Source organism: Dermacentor silvarum, chromosome 8 (assembly GCF_013339745.2).
Source record: "Dermacentor silvarum isolate Dsil-2018 chromosome 8, BIME_Dsil_1.4, whole genome shotgun sequence".
NCBI lineage: Eukaryota > Metazoa > Arthropoda > Arachnida > Ixodida > Ixodidae > Dermacentor > Dermacentor silvarum.
This window is the reverse complement of record NC_051161.1, coordinates 39399638-39413851: the sequence shown is the minus strand read 5'-3', so window position 1 is coordinate 39413851 and position 14214 is coordinate 39399638. Positions and strand designations below refer to the sequence as shown.

Sequence of the window (14214 nt, the reverse complement as noted above, 5' to 3'; positions counted from 1 at the left end):
CCTTCTTCATTGTTCACCGTTTTCAACCATGGTATTTGGCAAATAGCATGCGAAAATCTTCACCGTGTATGTGTAATTTTGCCGTCAGATAGATTTCACGCGACTATACAAGCTTAAATTGTTTACTTTCTTTAATTTTTTTTGCCTGAACTGAATGCCAGAACCGCCGCATCTTCGTGACGTCATGATCTGCATATATCAATACCGAACAAGCGTGGTAATTAAAGAAATGAAAAACAAACTTTTTCACTGAGTTCTTGCATAAAATCTCGTATAAGAAGCATTTTCAGTCCCAGAAATCAGTCGTATAAAAGATGTGGGCCTGCCAAGCGTGTTAGTATCCATACCGTTCATTATAAGTATCTCTGTCATTGAGAGCGATAAGGTAAATAGTAAGCGACATTAACTGCATATTGAAACTATCAATAATATATCAGTAAATATTCAATAACATCAGCACCACACAAAAAAAACCAAGTCAATGTAGATTCTAGAATTACGGGCAGTCCACGGGCAGTGCAACAAAACGAAGCCTTTCGCCGCTTTTGAAATGTTAGCAAACGGTTACATCCCTAATCATCAGCATAAATACAAAGGTCTGGTCATTGTCGCAAGGGCAGAAGTTCGAAACCCAGTACCCGAAGTAGTTGGTGAGTTATGCTCTTTCTTCGAAATATGGTAGCGGTAAAGCTAAATATGATGAGGTGGTCGGACGACGAAGGCGAAACGGAAATGCAAATTGACAAAGTGAAACGGCAAAAAAAAAAAAAAAAAAAAAAAACTGGAATGTCACAAACTGGACTGTTTACTGCATGGTACTTTAAGCTGCTGTCAAAGTAACAGCAATGGTTGAAATGGAATAAGCTTAACTACGGCACACTGACTCTCACGCGGTTAGTTATGTCGGATGAAGCTCGTTATACACTCGTAGACACATGCCACGCAGACCACACCACACACACACACATATCTATATATATATATATATATATATATATATATATATATATATATATATATATTCGATGTTTAAGCCATCTTTGCTTTCCGGCTCTCAACAATCAATGGGTCCTTGTCTCATCACAGCCCCAGCACTACTATATATGAAAGCTGCGTGCGTCAACAAAACGGTAATACGACCACTGACTGACTGTATGTATTACATATCGTCCCCGTTGGCAGTCGTGGACCTACATTCGAGCCCTGGTCGGTCTCTACGAGAACAACTACCCCGAGGACACTCAAGCTTGGCCTTCTCGTCAACAGTAAGTCATTTAATTCGCTGCATGCTACAACAAAATAGACAACACGACAGAGTGAGCCGACCATGCGTGCCATGGTTTCCAGGCAAGCACCAGGCTTGACTGATTTTCTTTATGTTGCACCAAACAGGGCGCTTATTATTATGTATAACGCGCCCGCGACCTTCTTCAGCAGAACAAAGGCGCTGATCAAGCGTCACCGCTCTCGAAAAGCAACCGTGCGCATTCTTACAAATGGGTGCCTGTTTATTTCATCTATATATACTCTCTTGCCACCAAACGTAGGGCCGCCTAGCCAGATACTCTTCATTGCCTGTCATCCTATTTCGCTGCTTTTCTCGCACTATCAAAATCACGGAGCTGTCTTAAGATAAACTCAAGGAAATTGCGAAGGGAAACACAGTTACACATCAAACTTATGAGGGGTGTTATGCCATGTACAAAAGTAGGTGCCTGGCAGTGCCAGGCAGTCGTTGCCTTCCGTCGTTCAGTCGCCAGGCAGTCGTTAGGCAGTCATTAGGCAGTCGCTAGACAGTCATTAGACAGTCGTTAGCTAGACGTTAGGCAGACGTTAGGTTGACTTTAGGCAGTTGTTCAATTTCGCCAGGAAGTCGTTACCTGGCAGGTGGCATGCTAAGGCATTGCTGCCTGCTAGGCAGATAGGCCATAATGTTCGCTTGAAAACATTCCAAAATGAGATAGAGAGAGAGAGAGAGAGAACATGAAGAGAGAACTAAGAACCTGACCAAAATAAAAGCAGTTTCTTTGGAAATCCACTCGATATTAGCAAGAACAACATAAAAAAAGAAGACAAATGGGCGTACAGTCGCTGAGGGATTTTCTTATGGCCCATTTTTTTTTCTTGTTTTTTTGACCCATAGATTATACGGCCGTGTACCTGTGTGGCAGCGACATCAGCTGACACAGCTAGTGTATTACAGCAAATATAATCTTCAACAGTCGTTACGTGACTATTGTATTATTAAACTTCATAAAAATGTGCGTTTGTCTGCGGCACAGATCATTGTTGCTGTGACTATATAAAGCAGAGTGCCTGTTAACAATATTCCTACATAATAAAGTCTGCGAGTCTTTAATAACAGCAAACATATTGAATAATCCAATAATTTCTGTTATTCTTCAACAAAGTTTAGTGTTTCTCTTCCTTCCACTGTAGTGTTTTTTCGAATTCGAAGGATGGCAGGTCCGCGAGGATATAGAACATCTGTGTAATGCTTTACGTCCGTGCTTGCATGCTCTCGACTACCAAGGCCGACCTTGAAGTGGGCCGTGCTAAAGTCCCTATATAAGAAAAGTACCGCCATCCTTTGATAAACGCCGCTTCTCTCTCTCTCCTGTATCTCCGATTGGACGATGATAGCGCGCGCTTTTCACTTCTTTATATTTTCTTTTTTTCCGCCTCAGAGAAATGTTGAAAGTCCTGAAAGCTTCAACGTGCACTTTCTAGGTGCGCCACCATCGAATTGGCTTTCGCAAGCAAAAAGTAAAGAAAAAAGCAAGCGCTTTAGGAGAGGAGGCGGCGGAGGAAAGAGTAGATGGCGGTACTTTTCTTATATAGGGACTTTAGGCCGGGCAGGTTGATGGGAGCGTCATCCTGTTTTGAACCACCAGAATGGCCGCACGGCGCCTATATATAGATATAGCCATTTATCTACAAATCTTTATGCTCTTTTCTTGCAGCACCCAGTTTCTTCCCAGTGTTCTGGAAACTTATCCGACCATTCCTGAGTGAAAGAACAGCCGGAAAGGTTAAAATCTTCTCACGCGGTGAGTAATGCCGGCCGCAGCTCTTGCACACACTCGTGAACAAATGTTAAGGGCCATAGCTCTGTACATCTGTTTTTATTTATTTATTTTTTCGCTGCTTGGGCCCGTTTTGCTTTCGGGAATATTGCTGAGTATTGCGTTTTGCTTTCGGGAATTTTGCGATCACCTTTGAAATTTTCAGCTACCGGATGCGAGGCTGACCTAGCTGACTGAGCTGTTTAAACATCGAGACAGGGCACACTTGCCATGACCGCCAGCGTGTTACGGCGGAGGAGGCAAAGAACTTCGGCCCCAAAAGCATTTTCTCCGAGACGGACGGAAGAATACGGGTTTCAACACTTACTAGGCAGACCGTCTTAAAGTTTGACGTCTATAGCTAAATATCCAGTAGTGTGCTTTATTTCGAAGAGAGAAAAAAGAGACAAATAAAGAGCGTTAAGTATTATCACGTGACCACACGATCACACTGTCAAAGTCGGTTAAGGACGGGTAAGACGTGACGAAAGGATGAAGTTGAGCATAATTTGTTTTCATTATATTTTTATCCACATCCTCTGTGAGGTTGTGCTGTCATGTGATGATTGTTAATGCTGTTTATTGCTCTGGCCGCAATAATACCGTCCATTTGATAAGAGCTTTTGGGTGTGTGATATCTCCGTCTTCGTTGAACCAATATACCTACGTCGCACACTTTCTTTATTCGATAAACATTTTTCCGAAAGGACATGAACGGCACCGAGGCGATGCATAGTACAGACAGGGTGCCCTTAAACTACCTGAGTCATTGGCACGCGCGCGCTCTTGTTCGCAGATGGCTGGCTGCCGAGTCTGCTGGAGTACGTGGATCCCAGCCAGTTGCCGGCCCAGTGGGGAGGCACCATCGTGCACCCCGAGGGAGGCGCCCGCTGCACACACGTGGTACGTCACCGTAGAGTTCTTGCTTTACACGAGTACCAATGGGACTTTCTGGACTTGCCTTTCTTTTTTTATTATTATTATTATCGTGTTAAGTGAAGGTTTGCACCCCCATATACTTTGGGGGAAAAATACCGGGATGCGGCAGATTGCCCTAAATAATTTACTGCATTTGCTCCCACGAACAAGATTCGGCTTCGGCACCCAGGCGTTGGATGCGTCATGACGTCATAATGCGTGGCTAGCTCCGTTCTTGCAATCGTTGCGACTGCTACACGCATGAGCTGTCGTTCTTTTTTTTTTTCGTTGCCTTCTAACGACGTCATCATACGTAGCCTTGTAGCTACGAGAAGTGAGGAAACTTCGCTCTCTGTCATGACGTCACGGTAATGTCGACGATCACAAGTGCGGCCTTTCGAGACCAACTTTAGTATCAATTTAAAATATCTTACGTGTTTCGCTACCTCCGTACTTGCTAAGTGTCAATATATTACCTGCGAGCTACAGTCTATATATTACCTGCGAAACTCTACAGCGCAACTTCAAAAACTTTAAATTATACTTCCTAGACGAAATCGACTTTCGGTGGCCAAAATTTGCTTCTAATAGAAGACAGGACAGGTGAGTGAAGCTGCTGACTAGGCACTACGTCTTCGGGCGTAGTACATGCAAGATATGTGCATATATCTACGCACCTTGGAAGGAGAGAAGGATTTTTTAATTCGCGCATAGTTTCACAATACGAAGCATCGAAACGAGGTAGAATTCTTTTTGCGGACACGTTCTCAACACACAGTTCAGTCGTCCTTAACCTCGTCTCGCATCTCAGTCCATGGATCCGAGTTTCCGATTCGCAAAACTCATAATTCCGTGCACGCTTTGAACAGACATTCGTGACAGGCATCCTGCGACGCAGCGTTGGCAGCGTACCTACATTCATTGGGCTTTTCTGTCACATTGACAGCTTTAGCTTTAGTAGAAGCACGTTTTTACTTTTATGTCTTCGAGCTGGTCGTGTCGTGACATGCTTCTCACAACACGGCTTGCGGCGTAGCCATATACATTGGGATGTTCTGTCGCACTGACATCAGTATTCTTTAAAAGCGTGTTTTTTAAAGCGAACCTTTATTTGTCTAAGCGAGCGAAATCGTATATGGCTAGGCGAAACCACCTGTGTACAGAAAACTATCAGCATTGGCTCGAGCATCGTCGTCTTCTTCCGCAGCCGGCTCGTTGGCTCGTGCTCGGCAAGCGCTCGTGCCACTGCTTCCGCCTTCGTTGTCGTCGTCTTCTTTAACAGTTGGCTGCGTTGCCGCTAATCATTCCAGCGTATAATTTCACTTCTGTCGTCGTAATGGAGAGGCAGCGTTTACGGGGCATGAGCGCTTAATTGTCTTACGTAAGGGGAAGTTTTAATTTTGAAGCAATTTCGAAGAATCGCAAGCGGCAATGGTGGGCGAATGCTGCTAACCACGCCGCCAAGCAAACTCGAGACATCGAATGCAAGCGACAACGGCGGACTGCTGACATACCGTCAGTGACGTCGTTCTCTCCGTCGCAGCTGAACGTGTGTGTAACCTCATAATTGGGAAATACTTTAATGGACCCTCGGGATTAACCCAGTGATAAACACCGGAGCCGCACGTTTCAGCTTCGCTTGTCAACCATCTCCAGGGAGTGGAAGGGCCGACGAATTTTTTCACTCGTACGACACAATTACCTCTCCTGATGATCATGATTGCCTTAGCAATTCATTTTAGTGTTTTCGCAAATGTTGCGTCCCTCGGCAAATAAACATTATCTTTAAAAAGCCACGATAATCAGATTTTGTACAAAACAATGCACTTCGTTTTTATTTATTATTTTTTTATTTTTATGTCTTCGAGTTGGTCATGTTGTGACATGCGCCTTTCCACTATTCTTGACGGCGAGTAACGGTGTATTTCTTTGTATCAGCGACAGGATGCTATGTGTCGCTGCTGCTCAGCAGCAAGTCGAGATCGCAAGTTAGATTACTCGTTGTACCGACTACATTTCGATGAAAACTAAGTACAGAAACGCGTATGCACTCAGCTTTCAACGCAAGTTCATAGAAAACCGCTCAGAATAAGTCCGTTACCTTTAACCATGGTCTTCCTCACAGCTGAGTTGAAGCTTTTGAACATTAAAGCTATAAACGCGCTATCGAAACAACGACCTACGAAGATACACATATTTAAATATTTAGAAGAATGATGTCCCGTTAGTCATACTTTGTCTTGTAGCGCAGGCTTGAAGACATTGAGCAACCTTTTCTGTATACGGTCGCGAAATAGTGTTTCAACTAATTGTGAATGATTCCATCATATGACATGCTTGCGACCAAAACAAACCCTGGAAGGTCGTAGTTTCTCACGATTCGTTCAATGCCCGCAGAGGTTAGGAATAAAATTCACACTTCGTCTTCACTTCTTGCTCTTTTCTTTTTATTTATTCAGTTTCGTGATTGAACAGGTTGCACATGTTTCTTAGCAGTTTTTAGCAATTTCTTTCGCGATATTTTGTTTAGTGGCACTCTAAATTTAGAAAAGGGCTTTCTCGTCACTGTTTCTCTCCAGAGATTTCTGGTTAAATGTAGCGCTCTAACGGCACCAATATAACTCAGAAAAGTATTATTGGCTGAAAAAATTGTTAATTGAAGACGTTCGCTCATCTAAAGGGTTGAAAAGCTTCTCTAGGTGTAATATATGATGAGCGATGCAAGGATGAAAGTGAGAGAAAAGGTAACACACACGTATACAAACACACAATAAAAAACTAGTTTACAGGGCCTCAGTGAGGCCCGTATCCTACAGGAATGCTAAAATTGCCTCAGTAGAGTGCAATGCAGCGGCAGGACACCGCCACGGTCCAAGGACATCCTGCCTCGTAAGGCAAATGTCATGACTCATGTTTAAAGTGTTTTTAAGACAGCCCCTAAGGTTTTAAAGCGTCTGCAACGTAAATTCCATAGCTCAAGTCATCGTCAACACTACAACTAAGGCATATTGATCAGCTGCATCTGAAATAGCTTGCGATTCCTCTACGCAACATTCGAACGAACGTGATGTAAGCTCGTACGATCACGCCTGTCGAAGATCACGTTGTTTGTGAAAGTGACAGTTCGGGCTGAACCCATTATCGGCAGCTGCCGATGTATGCACTGTGAACTAATTTAGAACCTTAAAATCCTTTCTGTTTATAACTCACACTGAGTCTATTTCCTACCTCAGGGACCATTAAGGGTGGAAATTAGTTTCATGTGTTCGGCATGCCGGAGCAACGCTTTTGTGGTACGTATTTGGCATTAAATCGGCACTGTCATTAGTAAAAGTTCCCAAACATGGTTGCATAGGGAGCCCGTGGGATGTTTTAACAGTTTGTTGAGGATGTTTTGTTCCTTAATTTAGAAGAAACAACATATCCGCTCTAACTACTGTGCGCCACGAGGAAGTTAAATGATGTTATCTAACAATAAATGGAGTAAATCTAGGGATCTTACAAGCGGTCGCCGTGTGAGAGCGCGGGCTTACAGACAGTAAGGGCACCTTTTAAAGGATGATTCGCTTGCACTACAAGCAACCGATTGTATGCTTTGGGCTGTTTGGCTGCCTACACAAGTTATTGCATTAAAATACACTGTCCCATTCAGGCAGTGGTGAATTAAGCACGGCAATGCGATTAAGCCAACACAAGAAACGGTCAAAATAGGTGCTGTCGGACCACAATTGGTCCTAGAGTGAATATGTGGAAAAGAGTTTCGTGAAAGCATTGTGTGAACAAAAGAATGGAACGTGACATCATGCATATGTCGTACGCAAGAAGAAAGCAAAATTTAAAGCATTGGAAGCACTAGTCGCGGCCTCCTCACAAGAAAGTGAAGGTGCAAGCTTCCTCCGGGAAGATGATGGCAACCATCATCTCCGATGCTAAAAGTGTTCTGTTAGCTGACGTCTTCACGAAGGTACCACCATTGTGAAAGTTGCAGGTATTTCATAAGAAACCTTAAACTATCATTGCTCAAAAGCAAATTTCAAACCAATTAATATCAATGCCAAGGGGAAAGGTAAATTGAAGAAAGGTGGCATTTTCCGGACCGGTTATGCCAATGCCACAGGAAAACATGGTGTACCGCTCTTCATTTTCATCAGCTTGTTCCCGCGTCCCCCGTTCACTCACCGGACTTTTCAGCATGTACAATACCTTACAAACTTTATACAACGCTAAAATACTGGAGCTCGAGAAACAGTGGAAAACTTTTGTTGTACTATAGAGGGATGCGTAATATTGCGACACATGAGGCCTAATGTACAGAAATGTTTATTCTTATTAACTGTTGGGGCATTAGGCATTGACCAGCAGCCGTCTTTAACTTTCACGGTTGTCTGGCGCTGGTATTTACAGACTACTCTTACGTATGAACAGCTCTGAATATGGGCATTCAATACTGATCTTCATATCTAGGCTTTCCGGCCAGTCTCGCATCACGATAACGAGAGGATACCTGTGGTCGTTACTGTAATCATAAATCGGACGTCTATCATTCCTCTAAACCAAAGAATAATTTCATCAAAAAAAATAATTTACCCTTTATTTTTCTCGCCTTTCTGGCGCCTTATATTCTCAAACTGGAGCAGTGAAGTTTTAGAGCCCTGTTAACGAGATAATTTTCTGAGATATGATCATGAAATAACAGACGCATACGAATACACATTGTCTTGTCTACCAGCGTGAAAGATGGGGCCTCAATCAAAACGATAGCTTTCAAATTATAAACACCGTCACGCATCTGAATGAGTCCGCGGTCTGCCATTTGAGAACCACAAAAACCATGTAATCATCCAAGTTCGCGTCCGTGAATTGTAAAAAAATGTCGAGCTAATGCGGTAGCCCGAGAGCTCGCTAACCGGGCGCCATTGGAAGAACTGTCCAACACAGATGACGCACCGACAGAACCAGAGAACTACACCGAAACTCTACAACATTACAGAGATACTTCAACGTTTTCATGATTACAGAGATAGCAGGAGACACTTTCCCCCACCACACCAGTCTCTTAACCGAGAAGATGCCGTCGCGTGGCGACAGCTACAAACCAATTCATTCCCCTGTCTCTTTTACCTTCACATTTCCCACTCCACACAATATCCCTCATACTTCCCCTGCTGTGGAGCACAGCCCACAGTATATCATTGCACCTGGGAATGCTCACACCCTCCGGGCTACTCCCCTATTCCTTCACCTTCACCTTCCTCCTCGGAGACTGCGCCGACCGGCTTAGACCCGCAAGAGCAGCGACAGCTAATCCAGCGGGCACGCGGGGTGGCGCAAGCCAAAGGGGTCCTGAACTAAGGGCTACACCCTACAAGGAAGTCGCCCCACCTCGTTAACAACAAATGTTCCCTCTCTCTCGCTCTTCTCTCTCTCTTTCTCTCTCGCTGTCTCTCTCTCTCTCTCTTTCTCTCACAAATACTCGGCGTCTCTCACACTTTACAGATTGGTCCCGGAGGAGAGCTTCCAGCCGCCGTAAGCAGAGGCGGTGGCGCGTTGGCTACCGACCCCGAGGCTGTCAGCTGCTTTGTGGAGCGTGGTCGGTGCCTCGAGGTGCCAGTCCAAGTCGAGGCGGCGGGTGCCAAACTCCACTGGCGGTTGCAGGCGAAGGACGTGGCCTTCGCGCTGTGGAGGATCAGCGGTCAAGACCGCGTCCAGCTGCTCGCACCGCGGAGGATCGCCTGCGACCGGGACCCGGAGTGCGGGCAGATCCACTGCGAAGAGCCCGGAACATGTACGCAAGACCTGTTTCACCATTTGTTTTTGGTTTTGCTTTCCCTCACGCTGCAGAATCTGCCATTTTCGTTATGAGAAACTAGCGAGAGCGTATTCCATGAAACTAATTGTAAGAGTGCATGGGCTGCCTTCATGAAGGGCAGGGAACGCAAGCTCCCGTGAGACACCGGGTCGCGTCCATGTCACGTAGTTCGTATCAGGTAGCACTTTGCTGTTTCCGATGGATAAGGAGACTTTCGCACAAGGATCAGAAAATTTCAATAGAAAAAAGTGTGGCAAGTCAGTTCTGCGGAATCCCGTAAGGTGGAGGGAGTATCATGAAAGGGAAAAATTGATTTTTTTTTTCTTTCAGAAAAAAAAATGTGATTGACAAAAATATAACTCCACAAAGACCGCACAATAAAACTTGACTCACGTATCTCAAGTCCGTGGGGCCTCGTTGGCTCGTTTTATAAATCCATAATTTGATGACGGAAGCCTATAAAAAGCAGAACCAGCTGGCAAGTTAAAGACTGGTGGTGACTGCTGCTTAAGCTCGTACTTCTCGTATAAGATTAAAGATGCTTGCTTTCGGAGATATGTTTAGTCTCTCCTTCTCTTCTCATCACACAATATGTTAACAGCAGCCGCGTGTTTTGAGAAATGTAAAAATTATTGACGACAATTACCGATTGTACTTGGCACTACCCCTTCGTGCTCAGTGACAGATAATGGACTTTTTTAATATTTATTCGCAGAATACAACTTACACGTAATAATAACTACAGCGGTAACAGTGAATGCATGCATGTAACAAAGAAGAACAAGGACCAAGATGATAAAGCAGATATAAATTTCGATACTTTGTTCTTCTATCATTATGTGCTTCCTTCGAGTGCACCATTATAGAAATATAACTCGCCCGGCACATTCTAAACAAGCTCGATGGTTTGAATTAAGAGTTAAAAATGACAGTATTACCCGTTGTCCGTGAATTGCTTGTCAGGAAACACCTTCTTCCATGTTTCAGAACAGTGGTATTATAGTGAAGAGTTAGTGAACATTATCCTGAAATTTAGGACTTGAATCATTTATAAACGGGGCCACAATCATACAGCTGGTCTATAACTACAGTAGTGTCTGTAGTTTGACTATGACGTTGTGCTGCTAAGCACGAGGTCGCAACTTCAATTCCCAGCCGCGGCGGCCGCATTTCGAGGAGAGGGAAATGCACTAATACCCATGTACCATGCATTGGGCGCACGTTAAAGAACCCCCGGTGGTCGACATTAATCCGAAGTCTCCCACTACAGCGTGCCTCATAATCATATCGTGATTCTGGGCACGTAAAATCCCAGAATTTAATTTTTAGCAGTTTCTTGGCATTAAGGTGACCCTGCTCTTTCCAATAACATGTCTTCTTGTCTCGTGAGTGAGTGCACCTGTCGCACCTAACACATGAGGGTTCCTGTCTTATTTCTCTTGCAGATACATTCACGTTCGACAACAGCTTTAGCTGGTTCAACGGGAAGCAGCTCTCCTACATCATAAGAGTACATCACGAATCTATATCCAGCCCCGAGGAAGTCGCTAGGTGCTGAACAGATTGGCCTGCCTCAAAGTCTGGCCTTGTACAGACGCTTCTGGCCATGCTTGCTCACGAACAAACTTCTGGGAAGCAGCTATCCTACGTCATACGGGTACATCACGAATCTATATCCATTCCCGAGGAAATCGCTAGGTGCTGAACAGGTTGGCCTGCCTCAAAGTCCTGCCTTGTACAGACGTTTCTGGCCATGTTTGCTCACGAGCAAACTTCTGGGAAGCAGCTCTCCTACGTCTACGGGTACATCACGAATCTATATCCAGCGCTGAACAAATCGCTAGGTGCTGAACAGATTGGCCTTCCTCAAAGTCCGGCCTTGTACAGACGCTCCTGGCCATGCTTGTTGACGAACAAACTTCTGATCTCGTTGTTTTAACAGAGCACATTTTTATTGAAATGGCAATAAATCTGAGACTTCGTCAAGCCTTGGTAGGTATTGACGACTATTCCATTTTACCCATAAACTTTAATTTTGAACCTTTTGTTTTCTGAAATCGTTATGACTGTGACAACTTTATAGAAGCGACTATATGTGACTGTTATAGATGCTATTGCGGTGCTCTTCACAGAACGTATCCCTTACAAAGCTTGCTGTAACCTTGGTTCGATACGATTACAACCAGAGGGCCTCTCCCGCGACACCTTTTCAGAGGCCGGTTCGTCTTTCGATCTACCAATAACAAATCATCCCATATATATCGCAGAATGAAAAGCCGAATTAGAGGCGCCGAAGCAGGGATGTATTTCATAGGTCCTAGGAAGCGACATCTTTTACACAATACACAATGGTGGCCCTAGACGATGAGGGGGGTATAGGTTCCCAAATATGGGCGCACCAGGTGGATTAGGTTAACGTGACATCTGAGTGATCTTGCACACAAATGGTAGACAATATGAAACCCATTTAAGTCCAGACAAAGGACATCGGCGCTCACTAGTGTATACGTAGCAACGAGCATTAAGCTTATACTATCTTGCTAATTCAAAGGTCCACGTACATCTTTCTTTTTCTAAGCACCTGTTAGGATCTTGTGGTATATGCACGTATCAATTAATTGTACCGACGGGACGAGTCGGATTCCGCAAATTGAGAGGGACTTCTGCAAATTCATGTGTAACCGGCTTACGCATCACGTCCAGCGGGACCGAAGGATAACGATACAACTAGCCTGCAGTTTACCACTTGCCTCCAACCACCGCCTACCTGAATCGGGTAATGCAGGCCTGTGTTTTAGAAAACTGTCACCAATCGCCCCCCTCGTCACGCGGCACTCGACACGCTATCCACAGGACGTTTACAAAAACCCGGCAGAAGCGGGCCCAGACGTCTTTACCTGGCTCATGCACGAGCATCGGACTGAGCGAACGTCGGGACAAGCTGAATCAACCTGATTAGCGCACGTGGGGGTTACCCTCCTGTGGTATCTTCGAGGGTCAGTACCCCGATCCCTAGGTGCATTCGAGACAAGTTCGAAGTGGCCCCCGTGCCTCGAAACGTCCATCCCGTCCACAACGAGGGCAGACGCAAGGCGAGAGCAGTAGCAATTCTGAAAAAGATCTATCAACAAGGCATCAGAGCACGCTTCGTCGACGCCGCGGAGTACAGCGATGGAAAGACCTTTGCCGTCGTCGTGGTCGACTCCAGCGGCAAGCTTTCCAATAGCGCTTCAATTCGCACTTCAGACCCCGAAGTCGCCGAGCAAGCCGCCATCGCCCTCGCCCTGCTAGACGGTCGTGGGTCTGAGATCTACAGCGATTCCAAAACGGCAGTTAGGGCTTTTCAGAAGGGTCGCATCGCCGAGCAGGCTGCTCGTCTTCTTAGCGTCTCCAATCCGGATGCTCTCACGCATCATTCGATTCACTGGTTTCCCGCTCACGTAGGGTCGGTCGAGGGTGCTCCCCCGAACCTCAATGAGTCTGCTCACGAGGCTGCGCGCGACCTCACCGACCGCGCTTCCTCTGTAAGGAGAGCCGACACCCCTCCCCCCTACGGCCACAGGGATGCTCCCGCTACTCACAACGAGGTGACAAAATTTTTTTACATGTCCAGAAGGGTCTTTCCACCCCCTCATCCCAAATTGAATAGGGCGCAAGCTGTTTCGCTTAGACTTTGAGCGAGTGCACTTCAGTGCGCTGAGTGTCACTTTGGCAGTGCGCTGCTACACGATAAAGAAAAGTGTTCTTTCAAATTGATGGCCATGGCGACCGGGAGTCAGACGGGAAGCATATATTTATTAATATAAAAATGTGTGCACGAAAACAGTTTATTATTGTTAGAAACAACTTTTACAATCCGCCTTTATAAGCGCCGGCAACGACGGCAACTTGACCAGCAACAGTCAAAATGACTCGATCGGCCAAACAACTGCGCAGTCATTACCCGGCGTGGTCGTGAACAGCCCGAGAGCGAGAGTAGTTTTTTGCTGTTCTTAGTGTTTTCTTGCGGTGTGGAGCATTTTATTATTGCGACAGCAATTATATGGACACTCCAACGGGATTTCTGCCGGCGGCGTCGCCGTCGTCGTCGCCGTCGCCGTCAAGTTCCGTATAGATTCCAAGGGCGATAAAATCGTCGCCGCGCGCCGTACGAGTAAAAGCGCGCGGGGGACGCGCGCTATCACGGAGAGCCAACGCATGGCAGAAAGCAAACGCGGTCCCGACGTGGGACTAGCCGGGTGCGCGACGAGTTCGCGTCCTCGCCGGACCTGTAATAAAGGTTACTTCACTCACTCACTCACTCACTCACTCACTCACTCACTCACTCACTCACTCACTCACTCACTCACTCACTCACTCACTCACTCACTCACTCACTTAGCACACGTGGTAGGTCGACACGACATGATATGGTTGGCAAGC

The 14214-nt window shown here is 45.6% G+C and overlaps 1 protein-coding gene across 2 annotated transcripts in view; it reads left to right on the top strand.

The window, feature by feature from the left end:
• LOC119462086 (SEC14-like protein 4) overlaps positions 1-11832 on the top strand; it is a 44469-nt gene extending 32637 nt beyond the window's left edge. The window contains exons 9-13 of one of the 2 annotated variants that reach the window (XR_007468385.1): positions 2964-3050; positions 3862-3968; positions 9480-9768; positions 11238-11501; positions 11648-11832. Coding sequence is in view for 1 of the 2 variants with exons in the window: in XM_049672541.1 (XP_049528498.1) it covers positions 2964-3050; positions 3862-3968; positions 9480-9768; positions 11238-11343; positions 11637-11643 (596 nt within the window). In the remaining variant the exon portion in view is untranslated. Of the gene's footprint in view, positions 1-2963; positions 3051-3861; positions 3969-9479; positions 9769-11237; positions 11502-11636 lie in introns of both variants that reach the window. The other variant, XM_049672541.1, reaches the window with a different exon arrangement.
• Positions 11833-14214: the final 2382 nt, after the last annotated feature.